Raw genomic sequence first — 25143 nt, forward strand, 5'->3', positions numbered from 1 at the left:
ATGCAGCTGCTAAGAAGAGAAGCCTAATTGCACCAAGCATACCGATAATGCCACTGCTGTCTTCATTAGGACTTTTAATGATAACTAGGACTTCTAAAAATATTCTCCAAACTATGTTTTAAAAGGAGGCGCTTAAGGTGTTGAATTTGTGTAGGTGATTATCACCTATAGAAAACATTCAGTGCTACGGAATAGCTGTCAGATCATTTCATGTGAACGTTACTTGAAACTACTTTTGAAGCTTATTCAACTAACATAAACCAAGTCACAAACCCATGGTATGACATCCTGCTCAGAAACTGAGAGCAGGCTGCTGATAGTAACACCTCTGAACATAATTCCATGTTGATAAAGGAAGAAAAGATTAGAAACTTACACTTTGACCACCTTCTGCAAATTCCCACTCTCAAACCGTGCTTCGAAGATCAGGGTGGTGTCCCCTTCCTGATGGAGGATCTGCTTCAGGGGGCAGAGACCTCTCACTTTGCAATGCATAAAGCAGGGGTTTTTACTAGCTATAGAACAGATTTCTTTCATTTCAGTCTCAGTCGTTTTAGGGCATACCTGTATCCTTCTGAACATTGCTTCTAGAAACAGACAGCTGCATGGAGTTGAATTTCAAAGCGTTTCTTAGGTAAGCATAAAGAAATTATATCAAGATTTAGTCTTCCATTCTCACTTAACCTTAAGGATTTCACTTGGCCTGAGATCTGACTCTGCCTTGGAGGTGCCTGTGTCTCTCTGCATGAGCAATTCATACTCTGTACTTAGACAAAGCAACTGAGTTTGGTGCAAAGACTCTAGGACTCACCTCCCCCAGATCTGTTCACCAGTCAAACGGGCAATTTCTCTGCTCAGAAATCATATCTAGCTGAGAGAATTGTTGCCATCATTTGGTTCTGAAATCTCTGTATTCAATTATTCTAGTCTAGAAGTAAAAAAGATGACACCCAGGCCCAGCAGCAACCGCTTTAATATTGCAAGTGATGTTTTCACATCACTTCCAGCATACAGTCTGAGCCTGTAGCCCCTTTTCCTCTGTTCTGCTCTCTTGTTCACTGTTCCTCAGAAGAGACACTCACAAAGGCATAACTGACCTTTTAATTACAATCTTCATGACTATAGTTCACTAAAACCCAGAACTGCTAGGTGAGAACATCAGTGAGAATTTACTTTTCTGGCCGAGAAGTTGTTTTGATTCCAGAAAGCTTTTGCCACCAAGGTGTGGAAAACCAGGGTAATCAAAATCTCCTGTCATCCCCAAGCTGCACCCACAAAATAGAGAGGATACAGCTCTTCTGCTGAGGGAGCTCTGTAACTATGTAACTAATTTCTTCCCTATCCATAGGAAAACAATTTATTTCCAAATGCTTTAAAATAACAATAGAAAAGCATATTGATTTTATCAGGCTTTGAGTTAGGTTCCCAAAGGGGATCAAAGCAGATGCTTCATTGATCTACAGGTGACAAGATTTTTCACTGTGTTCCCACCTTCTTCTTCTAGGTAAATCACAGTGCCTTTGTCAGGAGTTTGGTATGGTGGCATCATCTCCAAACCTGTTGGAGTGTAAAATGGCTCAGGGGTAGTAGGTATCCAACCTGAAAAAGAGGAGACGCACAGAAGGACTACAAGCAGGAGGAATTAAGAATCTTTACCACATGAAGCATACATTGACAAGCAGTTCATCCTCTTTATACCAGTTACACAAAACCACAGAAGTTCCCTTTTGAACCCCTTTCTGTGTGATCTGTGAACAATCTTCACTATAGCTCTAAATAAAAATACCTATCAAACTGTGCATGGACTGACCTTTGCTGTGCAAGCTTATTTCTGTTCCCTGTACAGCTTGCTTACCATCTGTGAGAATGACAATGGTGACGATTAGACAGCACTGGTACCATTAGCAAAAGAGATGCTCCAACTGCAGAGGGAAGTCATTGATTCTCCCCCTCTGCTCTGCTCTTGTGAGACCCCATCTGGAGTACTGTGTCCAGTTCTGGTGCCCCCAACACAAGAAGGACATAAAATTGTTTGAGCAACTCCATAGGAGATGATCAGAGGGCTGTAGCACTTCTCCTAGGGGGACAGGCTGGGACAGTTGGGGCTGTTCAGCCTGGAGAAGAGAAGGCTCCAGGGAGACCGTCCAGTGCCTGAAGGGGGCCTACAGGAAAGCTGTGGAGGGACTTATACAAGGGCTTGTAGTGATAGCACAAGGAGGAATGGCTTTAAACTGAAAGAGAGGAGATTTAGACTGGACATTAGAAAGAAGTTCTTTACAATAAGGATGGTGAGACACTGGCACAGGTTGCTCAGGAAGGTTGTGAATTTCCTCTCCCTGGAGGTGTTCAATGCCAGCTTGGAGTAGGTGCTTTCCAACCCAAACAATTCTATGATTATATATTCTTTTTCTGTATCAATCATATTTTGACTAATAATGATTTGTCTCTTAATATTTCATTCATCGTAACAATAAATTCTTGGCTTTATTTGTATGACCCTGCCCATGGCAGCAGGGGTGGAACTAGATGATCTTTGAAGGTCCCTTCCAACCCAAGCCATTCTAGGATTCTACGATATAGAAGGTGTGCTTCCTCTTTGCCCATACACAAGATTGGAAGCATAACACAGTAACTTACCAATGTGCTCAGTTCTGTCCCTCATAACTTCATACTGGTGTGGCCAATACACCAGGGAAAATTGACTGGCAGATGATAAATCATCCAGATTCTGAGGCTCCTGAGGACGGGGTACCACTGCCTCTGAGTCAGATGATGGCAGAAATTGTTTTGCCCTTGGAAAAAGATAAGCACAAATAGAATCTATAAGAAAGAACCCTCACATCAGTCTTGGCACTGTGGGCTGAGAAAGGAGGTATATGTAGTCATAGAAGTGGACCTAAGCTTAGTTTCCTTTGGGTCCAGTTTGTGGTATATGGAGGGCCTGTGCTTTAAAATTGCTGAATGTCAAAGAGTGTTCCTTGAAATACTGAATACTAAATGCCTCTCAAAGTAGGTTTGTTTTGTGCTTTGAATTGGGAGTGCCATCTGAATAGGTTCTTTGGAAATCTGGATTCCCCTGCCTTTCCCTTAGGGTCTTTCTAAACTGAGTGGAAGGACTTTTAGGTGGCCCCACTAGGCAATTCTGCAACAGTTGAGCCCACTGAGACAGTGGCATTTCTGACAAGTGAGCTTTGGTTACAGTAATTATATATACAGCAATTAGAATGATGTGTTCCAGGCACTAAAAGGGTGTTTTAAAGCAGTTTTTTCATGCATTGTGGCCCATCAGCTTGGGAAGGACTATCTGCCCTCCAGAGGTTCAAACAGCTGGCACTTTCTTAGGTGGTCTTTGATGAGGTTGTCTGGCTACACATTCATATTCTGTTTGGTGGTTTTTTTGCTTGCTTTGTTTTCTTAATCAGTGATATGACCTGCAGCCAGAGGAGTGCTGCACATTCTCTTCAGTCCCGGGGAGGCTTTCTGTCTTCTTTTCTCTTACAAAGTAAAAAGGGCCCTGCCAGACCAGCCCATCCAAGTGGGGCTTCTCCAACTCAGACTGGCAGTATGCTGCTAGGGAAGAAAGAACCAACAAACCACCAGGTAAGTCTTAACTCTGTTCCTTGAAAGGTGCTCAGTATCCCAGGAGTTAACTTGCAGCACATCACTGCTCCAAGTTTTTGCTTCCACCTGAAAAAAACCAAAAAACCAAAATGCCCTTTGCCTCCTTGCCAAGTGTCTGCTGGGCCAGAATGCAGCACGAGGACAGCTTCTGTTGTCTGGTGCTTGCAGGTGCTTGGTTTCTTTTCTTCCTCTTTTGCACTTGGTTCTGCAGCCTAGCACAGTGTAACTTAGCCAAACCATTCCTCTGCCTTCCAGAGTGCCAAAGGAAAAGAAGGAGCAGTGAGCTGTAAGGATGGGAAGAGCCATTACAGTGGGCTAGGAGCAGGCGAGTCCAGCTTCCTGCAGCAGCGGCAGAAGCGCTTGCAAGAGCATGGGAAGGAAAGGAAGGAGCTGCTGTCGAAAGGGACCTCCCAGGTACCAGGCAACACTGCAAGGCTGGCAAGCTGAGGGCTGCTGGTTTTGTAGTTAGTTGTGCAAGTGCCCTGTGAAGATTCTGAATTGCTGCTCAGATCTAACTGTATCAAAGGTTAATCTCTGTAGTTTAACCAGCTCCTTCCATACTTGGTGTATTTCTGTGTCCCTGGAAGGGAGTCAGTATTGGCATTTCAGATGGGAGAAGAGTTATCCTTTGTCATGGTCTTGTCACCAGCCTGGTCCTGGGGGGAGGGTATGTTTCATTCACAGAATTGTTCTGGTTGGAAAAGACCTCTAAGATCGAGTCCAACCATCGCCTGAACACCACCATGGCCATTAAATCATGTCTCAAAGTGCCTTGTCCACATGATTCCTGGACACCTCCAGGGATGGTGACTCCACCATCTCCCTGGGCAACCTATTCCAATGCCTGACTGCTCTTTAGAAAGATTTTTTTCCTAATATCCAACCTAAACCTCCCCTGGCACAATTTCAGGCCATTTCCTCTCATCCCATCACCTAGAGAGAGGGAACTGACCCCCACATCACTGCAACCTCCTTTTAGGTTGCAATGAGGGCTCCCCTCAGCCTCCTTAATAATTATGTTCAAATACTTTGGAACAATCCCCATTCCTTAGTGGTAGTGGGCACCCATCCTGCCCAAGCAAGTTCTCTCCTATGGGCTCTTGTGCTGGTATGTGTCAACTCCATGTGGGACAGACAAAAATCAGTAGAAAGGTTTCCTGGAGAGGGCTGGAAATATCCTTCTAGCAATGTTTGCTTAGTGAGGTTTTTGGGGGGGTGTTGTTTGGTTTGTTTTTTTTTTTTTTTTGCACTGTATGTTTCAGCTTTGCCAGGGGCTGTGCCCTGCTTGCTAATGTAATGAAATAATAAAACTCCTGAATTTTACCTGTTTGTTAAGCAGACTGCTTCTGTTCACCTGTGTGTTGTCTGACTTTCAGCAGCCATGTGGTCAGAGGAGACAGAACACAGGAGAAATGATGACAGCGTCTCAGCTGTGTTTATTTTGGCTGTATGAGACACTGCCCTGGGGGAGAGACAGTGCTGAGGCACTTACCTGTTGGCCAGTATGTGTGGGAACACTGCCTTGGAGAGTTGTTACTCCACCACTGAGCATTCAGGGCTACGAGAGAACTTCTTCTTTGTGGCTTATCTAAAACATTGTGTTTAAATATCGGTCAGGAAATCGCAAAGCCCAGTTTCCTAATAAGTAGCCTTTGACTCTCCTGTGGTGTTTCAGGCTAAGGCAGTGTTTTCCTGGCCTGGGGGAAACTGATCACAGAATCACAGAGTGTTAGGGGTTGGAAGGGACCTTGAAAGATCATCCAGTCCAACCCCTCTGCCAGAACAGGATCACCTAGAGTAGGTCACACAAGAACTCTTCCAGGTGGGTATTGAATGTCTGCAGAAAAGGAGACCACAACCTCTCTTGGTAGCCTATTCCAAGGCCTCACACTGAAAGAGTTTTTCAGTATGGTAATATGCAACCTCCTCTGCTCCAGCTTGCACCCATTGCCCCTTGTCCTATCATTGGGAATCTGAGAAGAGCCTGGCTCTCTCTTCCTGACACTGCCCTTCACATCTTTCATCAACATTCATGAGGTCACCCCTCAGTCTCCTCCAAGCTAAAGAGCCCCAGCTCCCTCAGCCTTTCCTCGGAAGGGAGAGGTTTCCACTTCATCATCTTTGTGGCTCTGTATCGGAGCCTTCCAGGCAATTTCCCCGAGCTCTTTCTTGTACTGAGGGGCCCAGAAGTGGACTTAATATTCCAGAGAAGGCTTCACCAGAGCAGAGTAGAGGGGGAGGAGAACTTCTCTGGATGTAGTAGCCACACCCCTTCTAATACACCCCAGGATGTCATTGGCCTTGCTGGTGACCAGGGCACACTGCTGGCTTGTGGTCGTCCTGTTGTCCACCAGGACTCCAAGGTCCTTTGCCCCAGAGCTGCTGATGCTATTCAGCTTTCTATTCTCAACATGTGAGCAGAAAGGAAACTGAAAGGTGACACTTTCCTTCACGAGTGCTATTTATTGGCTGTTGCCTCCCCACACGAACACAGAGAGAGGCATTCTTGACTTTATTTCCTAATCTTTCCCGTTTTTATGATTTCAGCCTGTGTGAGTGTGCAGTGACCCGTTGCTCAAGATGTGACTCTACTATAAGTCAAGGATCTCTTAGGGAGCAGGGAGTCAAAGCCATCAATGCTAGGACCATTTTGGGGCATCTCATCTCCAGAGGATGGTTGAGCAAAGGAATGCTTGCAGGTGTTTTACTGACTTATGTGCTGCATCTGTTTCTTGTTCAGCTTCTGGTGGCAAGGGAAGACTCAGCTGCTTTCAAGCACTTGTGTGCTGCAGTGCAGATCTTGTCTCATTGTGATGGTTTGAAACTGTCTTTTTAATTTTTCCTTGCAAAATTCAGAACAGAGAAAGTGAAAGAATGTAAATAAGTCACTATTGGGTGTAAGAAAGCAAAATAACGATTGTTCTAAACACTTCCATTGGATAGACAGAAATGTTTAAGAACTATTACCCAAAACAAAGTAGGCATTCGGCACATTCTGCGTTCGGCAGTGGGGGCAGTTGCTGGGCTGTCTGGCTGCTGTTTCTTCTTCTCTTCTGGCTGAAGATAACACACTGACCTTGGCAGCTAAGTTAACAACTTTATGCTTAACTAACTCTGCTTCTCTGTCCAGGGGGGTCTGGGGGGGAAGCTCCTGGGAGAGAGAGGCCCCTTTGGGAGGGTCCCCTTGGGGGGAAGCAAAGGGAGATCGATTGTGCTTTTTCTGTTGATTGTATATATTTGTAAATGTTGTGAATGTTGTATATTTGTACATATTCATTGCATTTCATTGTAGATTTTAGACTCTGCTTGTAAATACAGCTTTTCATTTGCTTCCAGACTGGGCTAGCCTGGTTATTGTTGGTGGGGGGGGAATTTCAGCTCACACCGACACACTTTTTAGTTTTGGCGCTCCAACTTGGGGCTCGATTGCTTGTGATTTATTTCTGCTCAGATTAGGAAGCAAAATGAAGCTGTTTTGGATTCTGAGTCATTCTATTTCATCTATTATCGGTGCAATTGTCTACAGATGGGCCATTTCTTGCATGATAGACAAGATTGTGAGATATGTGGCATATAAGTCATTTCTTTGGGTTAAGAACAAGTTACTGAATGTTGGTGAATTCTGTTGTGGTCTTATTGGGCTAAGAAGCTATGGTAACTCAACTATGGATCTGCTAGCAGACACATATGAGTTTGTTACTCCTCTTACAACTACAGAGGGTCTTTGGAACCAGTGGTACCCTAGATATCTTGTGCTAGCCTTAATCTTAATTTTGTTGCTTCTTGGAATAATCATATGGCTACTGATAGCACTGTGTCAAGAAAGACATAAGGCTACTTGCTCTTCCAACTCTGCTGTGAATGTGAAAACCAAGCCAGTAAATATGGTGGCCACTGTAACCAGAAAGCGTAAAGGAGATGCAGATGCTGCAGGAGATGGTGCAGATGGAGATGAGGGTCCTTCTACTCAGGGTCCCTCTGTTAAGAAAGATCCTTCTGATGAGGAAGAGAGGGTTAGCCTTAAAACTCTGGTAGACCTCTTGAGACCCCACATGGATGATGGAGATGTAGGTCAGGATGTAGACCCTGGTAGATTAGCAACTGCTGGCAGAGCCTCTGAACTCAAGGAAATTCAACGGAGGATTACAACAGGATTATGGGGACAGCAACCTCAGGATGATGATGATGATGAGGATGAGGATGAGGATGACATACAGTCAGCTAATGCACCCAGACAGGAAATTAGACATGTGAGAAAGGATTACATCAGAGGAGATAATGAGCCAGTCCTGTCTTGGCTAGCCAGGCGTTTTGATATGGGAGCCCCAGCATTGGTGGTAGGTGACAAGTCGGCCTCTCAGTTGGGGATGCTCTCAAAGGATACAGGCATAGACAGGCATCTAGGCAAGTGCATTGGTAAAGTTTCTCTGTGGGCACGCCTCCTACTGGCAGTCTCGCTGAGGTACCCCAGCAGAGATGATTTACCATGGAACCCTAAGCCTTGGACCACAATAGCTGAGGGAATCAAGCGTCTGAGAGAGTTTGCTGTGAGAGAAATAATGTATGGAGATCATAAGACTCTGAATCCTGATGAAATTCCTGTTGGAACAGGCCTTGCCAAAAAACTCATTAAGCTTGCTCCTCCTAATTATGCTACTATTCTGGCAAGCAGGATTGTGGCAAGAAATTATGGTGGAGTGCCTCCCACTGTTGGCCATTTCACTGACCAAATGAGGCAATTGGAGGATAGTCTTGCACGTACTTCTTTGGTTTCAGCCATTGAAACTTTGTCTGGAGAAATGAAGAATTGCATGAAAGAGCTGAAGGAGGAACTTAAAACCTCCATATCCAACTTGATGAAGGGGGATGATTCTGATTCCTCTTCCTCCAGATGGATACAAGTTTCAGCTGTTAGGAACAGACGTGCTCCAAGAAGGCCATTCCAGAATAGGTCAAACCAAAACAGACAGCAGAGGCAATCACGTGGCAGTATCTGGATAACTCTGCGTGATCAGTTTGGTGAGAACATGAAGAGATGGGATGGTCAACCAACTTCTGATCTTTTCAAGAGGTTACGGGAGCTGCAGAGGGGCAGATCCCGAGGTAGCAATACCAGAAGGGTAGCTGTCGCTTCCTCAGTTTCCCAGAACAACTCTGATAGCTCCAACAGTGATCCTAATTCTGGTGCTGGACGTTGTGCCAGCTGTACATGTGGAGGTAATCCCCACCATTAGGGGTGCCCTGCCTTCCGCCAGGGGGAGGTAAGGGATAATGGAGATAACAGAATCTATTGGGATGTGTACATCCAGTGGCCTGGCACTTCAAAATTTCAGAAGTACAGGGCCTTGGTTGACACAGGAGCTCAGTGCACCATAATACCATCAAATTATCAAGGGGGAGAATCTATAACTATTCAGGGAGTCACTGGTGGATCTCAAGAGTTGTTTAAGATAGAGGATGATATAAGTTTAACTGGGAAGCAGTGGAAGAAACATACTATTGTAACAGGTCCTAATGCACCTTGTATTTTGGGAATTGATTTTCTGAGAGAAGGGCGTTTTAAAGACCCTAAGGGTTACAAATGGGCTTTTGGAATAGCAACTGTAGAAATTGATGGAGGAAAATTGAAGTTGTCCATTAGACCTGAGCTTTCAGATGAATCTGCAGTTGTGGGACAACATGAGATAGAGGATGTAAAGCTGCCAGTTGCTTCTCAAACTGTGCATCACAGACAATACAGAACCAACCGTGACTCTTTGGTGCCCATTCAAAACTTGATTCGTCAGTTGGAGAGTCAGAAGGTCATCAGCAAAACTCATTCACCTTTCAACAGTCCAATCTGGCCTGTGAGAAAGCAGAATGGAGAGTGGCGTCTGACAGTTGATTTCCGTGCCTTGAATGAAGTAACTCCACCCATGAGTGCAGCTGTACCAGACATGATGGAACTCCAATATGAGCTGGAATCCAAGCAGGCCAAATGGTATGCTACCATAGACATTGCTAATGCTTTCTTCTCTATTCCCATAGCAGAGGAATGCAGGCCTCAGTTTGCTTTCACCTGGAGAGGCATTCAGTACACATTCAATCGTTTGCCCCAGGGGTGGATTCACAGTTCAACCATCTGCCATGCAGTGATCCATGATGCTTTGGAGAAAGGTGGAGCTCCAGAACACATTCAGTTCATCGATGACATCATCGTCTGGGGTGAGACTGCTGAAGAAGTCTTCGAGAAAGGTAACAAAATCCTTGACATTCTCTTGCAAGCTGGTTTCGCTATCAAGCGAGACAAGGTGAAAGGACCTGCCAGAGAAATCCAGTTTCTGGGAGTGCGGTGGCAAGATGGTCGCCGTCACATCCCAATGGATGTGATAAACAGAGTCTCCACCATGGCAAATCCCATCAACAAGAAAGAAACTCTGCGTTTCTTAGGCATAGTGGGATTTTGGAGACTGCACATTCCTGGATACAGTCAGATTGTGAAACCTCTCTATGATGTGACTCGAAAGAGAAACAGTTTCCAATGGGGTCCTGAGCAACAAGCAGCCTTTGACCAGATCAAGCGAGAGGTAGTCCAAGCGATGGGTCTGGGACCTGTCCGAACTGGTCCAGACATTAAGAACATTCTGTACACGGCCGCGAGTGACAATGGTCCAACCTGGTGCTTATGGCAAAGAGCTCCAGGGGAGACACGAGGACGTCCTCTTGGTTTCTGGGGTCGTGGCTACAGAGGCTCAGAGGCAAACTACACTCCAACAGAGAAAGAGATTTTAGCTGCTTATGAAGGAGTGAAAGCTGCTTCTGAAGTGATTGGAACTGAGTCACAACTTCTTCTAGCTCCTAGATTGCCAGTTCTGAATTGGATGTTCAAAGGCAAAGGTTCTTCACCACATCATGCAACAGATGCTACCTGGTCTAAGTGGATGGCTCTAATAACACAGCGAGCTCGAATGGGAAATCTCGAAAGGCCTGGTTTGGTGGAGGTGATCACAAACTGGTCAGAAGGCACAAGCTGTGCTAAACCTCCAGAGGAGAGAGTAGCTCGTGCTGAGGAAGCTCCTCCTTACAGTGATCTGTCTGATGATGAAAAGAGATATGCTTTGTTCACAGACGGTTCCTGTCGGCTTGTTGGGAACAAGCGGAGATGGAAATCTGCAGTGTGGAGCCCAACGCGCAGAGTTGCAGAAGCGAGAGATGGAGAAGGAGAATCCAGTCAATTTGCAGAGGTAAAAGCTGTCCAGCTAGCTCTTAACATAGCTGAACGTGAGAGATGGCCAAAGCTTTATCTCTACACCGACTCGTGGATGGTAGCCAATGCCTTGTGGGGTTGGCTGAAAGACTGGAAGAAGAATGGCTGGCAGAGGAAAGGAAAGCCAATCTGGGCTGCAGATCTGTGGCAAGACATTGCTGCTCATATTGAGAGAATCCCAGTGAAAGTGAGACACATCGATGCTCACATTCCTAAGAGCAAAGCTACTGAGGAACAACAACACAACCATCAGGCAGATCTAGCTGCAAGAGTTTCCCAGGTGGACACAAACTCTGATCCTGATCCTGATCTTGACTGGAAACACCGAGGTGAGCTGTTCTTAGCTCGGTGGGCCCATGACTCGTCAGGACATCAAGGCAGAGATGCAACCTACCGATGGGCTCGTGACAGATCCATTGACATTTCCATGGATGCTATCACACAAGTCATCCATGACTGTGACATTTGTGCTGCTATTAAGCAGGCAAAGCGGATCAAGCCCTTGTGGTACGGTGACCGATGGTCCAAGTACAAGTATGGTGAAGCCTGGCAGATTGACTACATCACTCTACCTCGTTCTCCATCTGGTAAGCAGTATGTGCTGACTATGGTAGAGGCAAGCACTGGATGGCTGGAAACTTATCCAGTTCCTCATGCAACTGCACGTAACACCATTCTTGGCCTGGAGAGACAAATCCTGTGGAGACACGGAACTCCAGAGAGGATTGAGTCAGACAACGGAACTCATTTCAAGAACAATCTTGTAAAAAACTGGGCCAAAGAGCACGGCATCGAGTGGATATTCCACATTCCCTACTATGCACCAGCTGCAGGAAAGATCGAACGCTACAATGGTTTGCTGAAAACCACTCTCAAAGCCATGGGGGGTGGATCTTTGAAAAACTGGGAGAAACATTTAGCACAAGCAACCTGGTTGGTGAATAGTAGAGGTTCAGTGAATCGAGCTGGACCTGCCCAATCAGATTTGTTGCGAAAGGAAGAAGGTGATAGAGTTCCTGTTATCAGAGAAAAGAATCTGTTAGGCAAAACTGTTTGGGTATTTTCTCCTTCAGGAGAGGCCAAACCTGTCCGAGGGGTGGTTTCTGCTGAAGGTCCTGGTCACACCTATTGGGTGATGCAAGAAAATGGTGAAATTCAGTGTATTCCACAAAGAAATCTAACTTTGGCTGAGAGAGGTTAAATTCAGAGTGTTGCGCAGATACAGCATCGCGCCCAAGAGGAGAGTTCATGAGATCTACGGTGCACGAACCCTGGAGAGCCCTGAGTCACCTGAGAGTCCCTGTTCCTTTCTTCGCTCCATCTGCGAGGAAACAAGCTGTTTGCTGTTTTTCCTGTGATTTGACTCTTTTGAATCATCTACATCTGAAATAGCCGGAATGGACTATGGTCTTTATTCACCTATTGTTGTAGATATTATTTTAGATTAGATAGATGATAGTAGCAGCCAATGGAATTGTTTAGACTCATTCAGATACCTTCAGCTGTTAAAACTCCCATTTGTTCTGTCTGCCCTCTCAAATCAGGTTTTGAGCTTTTTTGACTGGTGTCAAGCCTACTGTTGCCATCAGTCCCTTGGCTGCAGTGGTTGTCCCACTGCACACAGGTTAAAGCCTTGGCAGACAAGGACAATCTACGTTGGGGCTCATCATCCAACAAGAATTTTGTGCAGGTTTACTGAATTGCATATTATGCAGACTTAGTTTCTATTGCTGAATGCAAGAATCTTGATTTGCTTCTGAATTTATGCTATAATGGCATCAAAATGAGCCTCTGATAGCAGCTGAGGCAAACAGATGTTGTGGTTCCTTTAATTCTCACAGCAAAGTGTATGGAGGGGGCACGTGGAAGGGGATATAAGAGGCTCTGCAACACTCTATGCTTGTGCTTAGAAAGGTCCCTGGCAGAGGGAGTGTTGAGCTGACAATGCTTCTGTTTCCACCCAGCTTCTTGGTCTTTCCTCCCAGCAGGCTGGGGTGGTTAAAGAGCTTGATCTGGAGCTTGTATTTCACATAGGATTTCTTCCTTCAGGGCCAGAATGCTGAGAAGAAAACTGATGCTAGCACAGCTGAGACAGAGCTGTGCTCAGAGCTGCCCACTGAGCAAACAGAGACTACAACCAGAACAGCTGCCAACAGCACTGACGCCATGGGGGTCCGTCAGGAGCAGCCTTTCATTGTCCTGAGCCAAGAGGACTATGGGGAGCACCATTCATCCATCATGTACTGCAGGTAAAGGACTGCCAGAAGAGTTGGTGTGACTGAAAACAGCCTGCAGCTTGTTCAGTAAGAATGGGCAGAGATTCTTGTGAGTGGGAGGTGGCAGCCAGAGAGAAACTCCCTGGGACAGCAGGATGGTATCCCTTCAGGGCATTGTGCTTTGCACATGGAGCTCAGTGAGCTTCATTGTGCCAGTAGTTGTGGACTGAAGAGAAAGTGGTGCAAGGAAGTTCTGATTCCTGCAGAAGGAATTAGCATGTGGCCAGGGGAGGAAGGATGCTTAGGATATCTAATGTCCAGTTTTAGGCTCCCCAGTTCAAGAGAGACAGAGACCTGCTGGAGAGAAGCCAGCAGAGAGCCACGAGGATGATTAGTGGACTTGAACATCTCCCCTGTGAAGAGAGACTGAGAGCTGGGGCTGTTCAGTCTTGAGAAGACTGAGGGGAGATCTCATCATTGTCTATAAATATCTGAGGGGTGGGTGTCAAGTGGAGGGGTCCAGGCTTTTTTCGGGGGTGCGCACTAATAAAACAAGAAACAACAGGTACACGTTCTCTCTTCCCCTCCCCCGCTGCCCTTGAGCAATAACTATGAGACTCTGCAGGCTGAGGGCAATGTGGAGGAGAGTATTGTAGAGGAACCGATCAAGGAGATGCCAAAGATGAAGCAGCCCCCCCAAACCTTAAGGACCAGTGCCACAAGGAAAAAGAGAAAGGTTATAGTTATTGGAGACTCTCTCTTGAGGGGAACAGAGGGACCCATATGTCGTCCCGACCCATCCCATAGGGAGGTGTGCTCCCTACCTGGGGCCCGGGTGAGGGACATCACTCAAAGGTTCCCTAAACTAATCCATCCCTCTGACTATTACCCATTGCTGGTAGTCCAGGCTGGAAGTGAAGAAATTGAAAAGAGCAGCACCAGGAAGATTAAAAAGGAATCGAAGGCCCTTGGGAAATCAATTGACGGGGCAGGAGCTCAAGTGGTGTTCTGCTCAGTTCCCTCAGCAGCTGTGGTGTACACTGAGAGGAACAGGAAAACCCACACCATCAACAGCTGGCTTAGGAGATGGTGCCAGCAGTGGAATTTTGGCTTCTTTGATCACGGGGCAACTCTTACTGCACCTGACCTGCTGGACCTAGGTGGGTTGAATTTATCTAGAAAGGGTAAGAGGGTGCTGGCACTGGGGTTGGCAGGACTCATTGGGAGGGCTTTAAATTAGGTCTGAAGGGGGTGGGTGTGGAAACCAGTCTCCCTGGAGAGGAGGGAGGACCACACAAACTGGTGAAACCAGCAGCCCAGCTGAAGTGCGTGTACACCAATGCACGCAGTATGGGCAAGAAACAAGATGAACTGGAACTCTTGGTTCACCAGGAGAACTATGATGTAGTTGCCATCACAGAAGCATGGTGGGACGATTCTCACAATTGGAGTACCACACTGGGGGGTTATAAGCTCTTTAGGAGAGACAGGCAAGGGAGAAGAGGAGGAGGGGTGGCCCTGTATATTAGGGAGTCCTTTGATGCCTCAGAACTTGAGGTTGCAGATGAAAGGGTTGAATGCTTGTGGGTTAAAATCAGAGGGAGGCCGCACAAAACTGACATCCTGGTTGGAGTCTGTTATAGACCACCCCACCAGGACGAGAAGGCCGACGAGATATTCTATAAGCAGCTGGAAGCTGTCTCAAGATCATCAGACCTTGTCCTTGTGGGGGACTTTAACCTACCAGACATCTGCTGGGAACTTAATTCAGCAGAGAGGAGACAGTCCAGAAGGTTCCTAGAGTCCATGGATGACAACTTCCTGATGCAGCTCTTAGGTGAACCTACCAGGGGTAAGGCTCTGCTTGATCTGCTGTTCTCAAATAGAGAAGGGCTGGTGGGAGATGTGATGGTCGGAGGCTGTCTAGGGTGCAGCGACCATGAGATAGTGGAGTTTTCAATATGCAGGGAGATAGGGAGGAGCAGTAACAGAACCCTCACTTTGGACTTTCGGAGGGCAAACTTCAGCTTGTTCAGGCAACTCATTCAGAAAGTTCCCTGGGTAACAGCCCTTAAGAACAAAGGCGTCCAGGATGGTTGGACCTACTTCAAACAGGAGCTCCTAAAGGCACAGGAACTGGCAGTTCCCACATGCCGTAAGATGAGCCGGCGGGGAAGACGACCGGCCTGGATGAGCAAGCAGCTCCTGAAGGATTTAAGGGGAAAAAAGAGGGTTTATCGCCTTTGGAAAGGGGGGGAGGCAACTAGTGATATGTTTAAGGATGTTGTTAGATCATGTAGAAGAAAAATTAGAGAGGCAAAAGCACAGTTAGAAATTAAACTGGCCGCTTCCCTGAAGGATAACAAAAAGCATTTTTATAAATATATTAACGCTAAAAAGAGGGCAAGAGGAGCCTCCACTCTTTGTTGGACGTGGAGGGTAACATTGCAACTAAGGATGAGGAGAAGGCTGAGATTCTAAATACCTTCTTTGCCTCCATTTTCAACAGTAAGGCAGGAGGACTTCAGGATAACTGGCCTCCTGAGCTGGTCGATGGGGTCAAGGAGCAGTGTTGTACTCCTGAAATCCATGTGGAATTAGTTCGAGACCTGTTGAGTCACTTGGATATTCACAAGTCCATGGGACCTGATGGGATTCATCCTAGGGTGCTGAAAGAGCTGGCAGATGAGCTGGCCAAGCCTCTGTCCATCATTTTCCACCAGTCCTGGCTCACTGGAGAGGTCCCAGAAGACTCCAGCCAATGTGACACCCATCCACAAGAAGGGACGGACAGAAGAACCTGGGAACTACAGGCCTGTCAGCCTGACCTCAGTGCCAGGGAAAATCATGGAGCAGATTGTCTTGGGGGGAATCACTGCGCACCTGAAGGATGGCCAAGGAATCAGGCCCAGCCAACATGGATTTAGGAAGGGCAGGTCCTGCCTCACCAACCTGATCTCCTTCTATGATCAGGTGACCAGCCTGGTGGACGTAGGAAAGGCTGTGGATGTAGTCTACCTGGACTTCAGCAAGGCCTTTGACACCGTCCCCCACAGCAAACTCCTGGCCAAGCTGGCAGCTTGTGACTTGGACAGCAGCACTGTGCGCTGGGTTAGGAACTGGCTGGAGGGCCGAGCCCAGAGAGTGGTGGTGAATGGTGCCACATCCAGCTGGCAGCCTGTCACTAGTGGTGTCCCCCAGGGATCAGTGCTGGGCCCCATCCTGTTCAATATCTTTATTGATGATCTGGATGAGGGGATTGCATCAATCATCAGTAAATTTGCAGATGACACCAAGCTGGGAGCAGGTGTTGATCTGTTAGAAGGTAGAAGGGCTCTGCAGAGGGACCTTGACAGGCTGGACAGATGGGCAGAGTCCAACAGGATGGCATTCAACAAGTCCAAGTGCCGGGTGCTCCACTTCGGCCACAACAACCCCATGCAGAGCTACAGGCTGGGGTCAGAGTGGCTGGAGAGCAGCCAGGCAGAAAGGGACCTGGGGGTACTGGTTGACAGCCGCCTGAACATGAGCCAGCAGTGTGCCCAGGTGGCCAAGAGAGCCAATGGCATCCTGGCCTGCATCAGGAATAGTGTGGCCAGCAGGAGCAGGGAGGTCATTGTACCCCTTGTACACAGCACTGGTTAGGCCACACCTTGAGTACTGTGTCCAGTTCTGGGCCCCTCAGTTTAGGAAAGATGTTGAATTGCTGGAGCATGTCCAGAGAAGGGCAACGAGGCTGGGGAGAGGCCTTGAGCACAAGCCCTATGAGGAGAGGCTGAGGGAGCTGGGACTCCCCTGAGCCTGGAGAAGAGGAGGCTCAGGGGAGACCTCATTGCTGTCTACAACTACCTGAAGGGAGGTTGTAGCCAGGAGGGGGTTGGTCTCTTCTCCCAGGCAACCAGCACCAGAACAAGAGGACACAGTCTCAAGCTGCGCCAGGGGAGGTTTAGGCTGGAGGTGAGGAGAAAGTTCTTCACAGAGAGAGTGGTTGGCCATTGGAATGGACTGCCCAGGGAGGTGGTGGAGTCACCATCCCTGGAGGTGTTCAAGAGGGGATTGGACGTGGCACTTGGTGCCATGGTTTAGATAGTCATGAGGTGTAGGGTGACAGGTTGGACTCAATGATCTTTGAGGTCTCTTCCTACCTTCTTGATTCTATGATTCTAAGTTTGAACATTGAAGATTTCACCTCAACATGAGGAGAAACTTCTTTACAGTGAGCGTGCTGGAGCACTGGAACAAGCTGCCCAGAGAGGTTGTGGAGTCTCCTTCTCTGGAGACTTTCAAAACCCACCTGGATGCATTCCTGTGTGGACTACCCTGCTTTGGCAGGGGGGTTGGACTGGATGATCTCTTGAGGTCCCTTCCAACCTCTAATGTACTGTGATACTGTGATCTACTTGCATCCCAGAACTCTGTGGAGAAAAGTATCCAATTGGTTTCCTTCTGCACTTAGGGTTGATTGTTCTGGACGGAGGGTGGCCAGTTTGGATGTGGATGGGGTCATCAAAGTCTGGTCTTTTAACCCCATAATGCAAACTAAGGCCTCATCCCTTTCCAAATCTCCATTGCTGTCTCTGGAATGGGCGACCAAGCGTGATAGGCTGGTGAGTAGTCTGCCTGTGGAGGCTTCAGAGTCACAGCAGATGGTCTGGGGCTGTACTGCTGCCTGTGGCACATTGTCTTCTAGACAGCTACATTGCAGATAAGATCAGGGCAACAGTTTCAACTTTAGTGGGACATGGGCAGCTGAAGCCTCTAGGGTCCAAGGAAAACTAAGAGTGGCAAAGTGTGCTGTACGTGGTATTGAGCAAGGAATTCACCAGTGGTTGCCCTGAAACACAAGTTCCCATGCTGTAGTGTGGGCAAGGCTGGAGGACAGAGGTAGCTCCTTTTAAGAGAAGTGCTCCTCTTCAGGCAGAGCAGGCAGCCACTTGTGAAGGCAGGCAGAGGCACAAGAGCCCATGGGAACCCTGCAGCAGGGAGCTGTGGAGCTTTACTTGCACTCTGAGCCGGAGGGAGGAAAAAGAGAGCAGGGATGTGGTGTTGGCGTTCTAGTTACGCAGGTGTGAAAAGGGCTCCATGACCACTTTTACACTGGTACTTCATGAGCTGGGGGTAGGTGTGTGCTTAAGGGGCTCGAGGCTTGGTTAAATACAACAGTTTAAATGTTTCCTGTAGCGCTTTTCTCTAGCTCTGTTAGTAGAGAGGAGCCTTAAATTACACACAGTTGTTCCGAGGTTTCTTCTGCTTTGTGGAGCTCGTTTCCTGCTTGCTGATAGATTCTTCTTTCTGAACCATATGGGGATTCAGCAGTAAATCAGGTGCTGAAGTGAGAAGAATCTGGCTTGCTTTTTTGGTTTTCTTTAAGAATATGTCCCTCCATGGTTTTACTCTTGATTGTGGCATCACTGCTAAAGCGTGTGTGAGCCCTTGTGAATGATTTCATTTCCCCCCTGGAGGAGAGGAGGTGGTGTCTGCTTGGTTTTGTCTTAGATTGTTAAATCTGTGTTCCTCTTTCCTTGCTCCCCTAGATAGTGAAACTCTACATATGTTTTGCATCCTATAATATTGAGCCATACTCTAGACAGTTGCTTTTACTCCACCTTGGTGCCCACCAGATCTTTTTCTCAGTGGAAAGCAGTGCTTTTACCCTGACATCCCTAGCTCTGGGGCAGTCCTACTCAGTGTCACATGCACAGAAGGACAGGCTTTACCCTAGTGGAGTGGTGTTTAATCCAGATGCATAAAATGGTGTTAGTGGTTGTTGGAGAGCATTGTTGTATTCCTCACTCACACTGCTTCCATCTTCTCCTTGCTGGTTTCAAGCTCTTGCTTGGCAGTGGGGTCAGGACGGTTCGTCTCTAGGACACAGAAGCAAAGAAGACTCTCTGTGAAATCAGCATTGATGAAGACGTGCCCAGGTAACTGTGGAATCTTGATTTTTATATGTAGATACTGGGTTTGCCTGTGAAAAGGTAGGTCAAGTCTCAATGTTCCTGCTGTTTTCCTGCAGCGGCAGGACCATCTAGCCTTCATCCAAGAGGCCAGTCCTTGTCTGAGCAGTGTAAAACTGCTGAGTTCAATGAGACCTTTAAAATCCTGCTCTCCTTTCCAGTGCACCCTGTCTTGCAGGGTCTTAATGGGATTGCTCATAGCTGAGTGTTGTGCTTGAGGCAGCTGCTGGAGAGAGACTGTTTGCTGTGTTTCAGGATCCTCTCGCTTGCCTGCAGCCCAAGTGGTGCCTCCTTTGTCTGTTCTGCAGCAGCCCAGAGCCCCATCTCCCACATGGACTTTTCAGCAGTAGGCTCTGGTGGCAAAAGCATGAACCAAGTTCCTGGGAAACTGCTACTGTGGGACACTAACACAGTGAAGCAGCAGGTACTTGCTGGGTTTATTTCCTTCTTTCTGAGAATGAGTATCTTCTGTTTCAGTGGGAGTTGGACTCCTTGATCTCTGGAGGTCCCTTCCAACCCTAACACCCTGTGATCCTGTGAAGGTGTGGGAGCCCTCTTCCTAAGATATGCTGAATTTCTTTTCCATCCCCTTCTTGTTCCTCCTTTCACTTGTATCCCATGAGGGTAAAAAGGAACAGTTAAGTAGCTGCTGGGTTTGGGTGGGTGGGGTATTTCTGGTTGAGGTTTTTTTATAAGTGCATGGCCTTCCAGTGTCTCACCACCCTTACTGTAAAGAGCCTCCCCATCAAAGAAGTCATGCTGCTGGACACCAACTGCCCCCCTAGACTCCACCACGCAGGCTCAAAGCACAGCAGCTCCAGAGGAATCAGGAAATGTATAGGCTTTTACCCTGAGGCTGCCCTGCCCAAAACCCTGACAGCTTCCTCACTGCACACCTGATCTTGTCATCAATAACCTGCCCACCAGGAATTCAAAGGCCAAAAGCAGCCATTCCCAGGAGCTCTTCATCTAGCTCCCAACGTTTGTGTTGCTCTGCAGCCCACACTGGCTCAAAGCTGGCTGTGATGGCCTCCGGGCCCTTGCGAGCCTGCAGCAGCTTTCAAAGAAGAAAAAGGAAACTATGCTAGGGCTTTCCTGATAGGAGCTCACCCCTCACAGCAGTGCCACCCAAGCAAGCACATCACATACTGCCTATGGAGGTATTATTCCCTTATTAGTGGTGGACTTTCCCCTTTGGATGCCTTCTCCTTGCATTATGGAGCTGCACCTTCTGGCCAAGCAAGCTGTGCACAGTCACTAAACCAGGAGGTGAGCAGAATGCAGGCAACTGAAGAATTCCTCTCCCACTCTGCGCCTCCAGGACCAAACAGCCAGCACCACCCCAGCCCAAGGACAGCCTGCAGCCCAAAGTGCCTGCAGCTGTCAAAGCACAGCAAGAATCCCCAGGAGTCAGCTCAGATGTGATAAAAAGGAGTGAACTGCTTTGCCTCTCACACTGACTCTCAAGATTGCATCTTTTGTGCTGGCCCCTCTCCTACATCATCTACACTGATTTCCTATCCTGCTTCCAAAACCCTGCCACCACACCCCTCTTCCTCCCCTCACAAGGACACACTCAATACTCTTTAGAGCCACTTGTTGGCTACTCCAACACAGTTGGAAGTTCCTCCTGCTCCTAACGGGACCTTGCAACTCCATCACAATAAAGGAATAAAAGAGGAGCCCCAGCACAACACTGCAGGCTCATGCACTAAGACCACGCTAGCACAGCCCTCCACTCTTACTTCAAGAGATGCAAACATGCAGGCAGCAAAGGCAGCAGTGCTGTGCCCTCCCAGCCCTGTCATCACAGCTGGCAGCACAGTGAACCCAGGGTCACATACCCGCCCCCCCCCCCCCACCCCGAAGTTTCAGTTCCCTGCTCTGGTTGGCTACAAAACAGGCTTGGGCCCCTGCCAACAGATAGGCCTTCTCCATACCAGAGCTTTCCACCTCTCTAGTTCCTCCCGCAGGGCCTGGATCTCCTCCTGCTGGTGCTTGTCGCGCATCTTCTGGACTTTCCATGAAGATTCTGCTATCTGCCTCATTCGGAGAGCGTGGTCAAGCTCCCCCTGCTGCTGGAAGAGCCTTTGCTAAAGAAATGGAGTTCCGTGAGCATGGAGAAATCAGTAAGAAGCTGACAAGAGGAAAAAGGCTTTTACTCAAGGGATTATATCATTGGAAGAGTCTTCAAAGTGGCCAGCTGATCAAAGGAGGTGGACTCTCCCCTTCTACTCAACTCTGCTGGGGCTCCACCTCATGTACTGCATCCAGCTCTGAGGTCCCCAGCACAAGGAAGGCATGAACTAGTAAGAGTGCGTCAGGGGAGGGCCACAAAAGTAGTCAGACAGCCGGAGCAACTCTCCCACAAAGAGTTGGAGCTATTCAAGCTCAGGTAAAGCAGGCTGTTGGGAGATGCCATCACAGCCATTCCACAGTGAAAGATGGAGAGAGGGACATTACTGAGGGCACAAGTGACAGGACAGGGGGCAAAGCTTTTAAAATCAAGAGGGTAGATTTGACAAAAGGAGGAAATACATTGAAATGGGGATGGTGTGACACTGGAGCAGGTTGCCTAGAGAAGCTGAAAGAGGCACTATACCTAGAAGTTTCCAAAGTCAGGCAAAACTAAATACAGTCCAGGTCTTTCCACTCAGCAGCGTGAAAAACTCTGTGCACACAAACAGGCTCCATTTATGACTCCCTGCATCAGCCCCTGTAATAGACTCACCTGCATGACCGCTCGAAAATTGGCATGAGCTGCAGCACATTTCTTGAGGTGGTCTTCTTCCTGCAGTGCAGAAGGAAAGTGAGGGAGGACACAGTCAGAAGAGGAACCTGACTTGTATCAGAAATAGCATGGCCAGCAGGACTAGCAAAGTGATGGTCCCCCTGGATGTGGCACTAGTGAGGCTGTGCTGTGAATACTGCCTTCAGTTTTGGGCCTCTCTTTACAATACAGACACTGAGTTACTGGAGTGTGTCCAGAGAAGGGCAAGGAAGCTGACAGGGGGTCTAGAGAGCAAGTCCTGTGAAAAGTGCCTGTGGGAGCTGGGCTTACTTAGTCAGGAGAAAACGGGGCTGAAGGGAGACCTCATTGCTCTCTAGACGGTATTTCAGCCCTGGGGCTACAGAAGCCCTGACTTCTGCATTACCTTTGCATGTAGAGGTACAGGTTTCTGAGTGGAATCCTTATCTTTCTCATGCTGGCTCTCAAAACTTCTTCATCTTTTGTCCTGGCCCCTCTCTTACATCTACACTGATTTCCTGTACTGCTTCCAAAACCCTACCACAACATTCCTCCTCCCCTCAGAAGCACACTCAATACTCTTTAGAGCCACTTCTTGGCTACTCCAACACAGTTGGAAGTTCCTCCTGCTCCCAATGTGACCCTGCAACTCCATCATAATAAGGGAATAAAGAATGAGCACCAGCACCACACTCCAGTGTGCCTATTTTACGTCCACCAGCACACGCTCAGCTTTGTCAAACTGAGAAGAAGCAACAAACACAGGTGGTGTGTGAAACTTGTGTTCCAGGAAACTTGAGAAGCAGCTTTTGGAAAGGAACAGACATGCCCTCCTTCTCCACTTAAGGACAAAGCGACTTCACTCTTAGTGTCCTTTCTAATTGCAGGCACCAGGCTTATACAACAAAGGCGACTCACTCCCAGGTCACTCGATCTGCTCTTGTTGCAAAGTCTGCTCTCATGCACTAAGGCCATGCTAGCACAGCCCTCTACTCTTACTTCCACAAATGATGCAAACATGCAGGCAGCAAAGGCAGCAGTGCTGTGCCCTCCCAGCCCTGTCATCACAGCTGGCAGCACAGTGAACCCAGGGTCACATAAACTCCCCTCCATGAAGTTTCAGTTTCCTCCTCTGGTTGGCTACAAAACCGGCCTGGGCCCCTGCCAACAGATAGGCTTTCTCCATACCCGAGCTTTACACCTCTCCAGATCCTCCCGCAGGGCCTGGATCTCCTCCTCCAAGGCCATCTGCTGCTTCATCCACGCTCGTTTCTGCCTCTGCAGGGCCTGATTCTTCTTCTGCAGGTGACTGATCTGGACTCGAAGCGAGGATTCGGCCAGCTGTCTCGTGCAGAGAGACTGGACAGGCTGCCTCCGCAGCTGGCTGACACTTGGCTAAAGAAATGCAGTTCCATGACATGGAAAAATCAGTAACAAGCTGACAGGATGAAAGAGGCTTTTACTCAAGGAACTGTATCATTAGATGGGTCTTCAAAGTGGCCAGCTGATCACCGGAGGTTTGTGGCAGTTTAGGCTGGGTGCCCCCTGCCACTGCCGCATGAGATACACCTCTGGTGTCCTGGGTGCCCACCCACAGGGGTGGACACAGGAAACGACGTATTTCTACCCATAAATCCTGCACCCTATAAGGCCATCTGCAAAGTCATTCTCTTCCTCTTTTTCTTCCCTCTCTGCTCCCCTGGGAGATGTCCTCTCTTATCGGGTAATGCCGGGGGAGTATCCTCAAGGCCTCTTAGGCCTGTCTAGGCCTAATGCCAGGAGGAGAATGGAGGGGGGGCAGTCTCAGACCTGGCCAGCCTGAGACTTGCCTAGCAGTGGGAAGGGGAAGAAAGAGCCCTGGGGGGTTTGGGTTTACCCTCAGGTGGGAAGAAGGGAAGGATTGGGAAGCTTTGGGAATACTGTGAGGGGTTCTGTACGCTTTGGGATACTCTTTGTCACTATGCTTTGTGGTTTGTAGTTCTTTGTAGCTTCACCAATTGCTTTTTCCATTTAAACTTTCCATCACTCTCCAATCCGTTTGTGTGAGTCTCATTCTTTTGTCCCTTTCGGGGCAAGAGAGGATCTGTGTCTGGCCCTAAACCAGTACAGATTTTTGGTAGCAGAGGATGGTTCCTGTGCTGAACTCTGCAAATTGGATTGGAGAAGAGCAGGAGTGGAAAAGTTAAAATGGTATCTGGGCGTTGTTGGTTTTTTTGGTGGCTGGGCTCAAGGTTTTGTGCTGGGGCGACCGTGTGGGCGTTTTATGGGTTCCGAGGGGACACCCTGGTGCGTAGCCGTGGCGTGGAATCCCTCCTGCTGTTCCGAAGCGGCAGCGGCGATTCTATAGCTTCAGGCACTGGGGAAAAAGCTTAAGAATGCGGTGCCTGTCCCTTTCCCTTTTGTTCCCCGCGGCGCCAGCGGCGAGTAGAGCGGCGCGGAGCCGAGAAAGGGGGAGGGACAGTCGGAAGCAGACCAGGGTCGGCTTGTCCCGCGGCGGTGGGGGCTAGCCGCAGCGGGGCGGTGAGCGGTGGCTCCCGCAACTCAAGAAGGCGGGCGGTGGCTCCAGTTCAAAAGCTGCTTCCGAGGACCCAGGGAGCGAGTATAGCTTTGGCTGGAAAAGCCGCTCTTGTGGCCCGAGGGGTGGCGGCGGTTTTGATCTGTACCGCGGCTGCAGAGGTGACGGCGGCTCTCGCTGTTATCTCTCCCCTGATTTTCGGACGCGCTCCGAAAATGGCGCCTAGCACCTGGCTCCGCCTCTCTTCTCGGTGGGTTGCAGTGCAGCCACTCCCTCTCCGGGGGAGGGCTGTGTAGCCGGATGCCTCCACGCCTCAGCATGCTTACGCTCAGGGGGAGCGGTGTGCCTGTGCGTGGTGTGCATCCGTATTACCCTCAGGTGGGAAGAAGGGAAGGATTGGGAAGCTTTGGGAATACTGTGAGGGGTTCTGTACGCTTTGGGATACTCTTTGTCACTATGCTTTGTGGTTTGTAGTTCTTTGTAGCTTCACCAATTGCTTTTTCCATTTAAACTTTCCATCACTCTCCAATCCGTTTGTGTGAGTCTCATTCTTTTGTCCCTTTCGGGGCAAGAGAGGATCTGTGTCTGGCCCCAAACCAGCACAAGGTTACACTCACCTTCGATGCCACTCTCTGTTGTGGGAGGACAAAGGGCAACAGTTTTAATCTGTTTTAAAACTCGATTTATGGCTTTCTGCTTCAGTCTCTGCAACAGAACTCTCTGTCTGCCCCTTTAAAAACTGGCCCCAATCTAAAAGAGTTCAAAGTCAAGCAGGAAATGATGTCAGCCACCTTTTAAGGGAGCACATTGGCATCACCACAGGAATGAAAAGATGTGTG

The 25143-nt window shown here is 48.4% G+C and overlaps 1 protein-coding gene across 1 annotated transcript; it reads left to right on the plus strand.

The window, feature by feature from the left end:
* The first annotated feature begins 3556 nt into the window (after window positions 1-3556).
* LOC128971332 (WD repeat-containing protein 91-like) lies at window positions 3557-19894 on the plus strand. Its single transcript, XM_054386841.1, is given in 7 exon segments — window positions 3557-3600; window positions 3877-4035; window positions 12923-13116; window positions 17540-17690; window positions 18913-19007; window positions 19296-19464; window positions 19826-19894. Coding segments are annotated over 7 exon segments (873 nt in total). The 5' UTR covers window positions 3557-3564.
* The last annotated feature ends 5249 nt before the right edge of the window (window positions 19895-25143 follow it).

This window comes from Indicator indicator, chromosome 14 (genome assembly GCF_027791375.1).
Source record: "Indicator indicator isolate 239-I01 chromosome 14, UM_Iind_1.1, whole genome shotgun sequence".
Taxonomy (NCBI): domain Eukaryota; kingdom Metazoa; phylum Chordata; class Aves; order Piciformes; family Indicatoridae; genus Indicator; species Indicator indicator.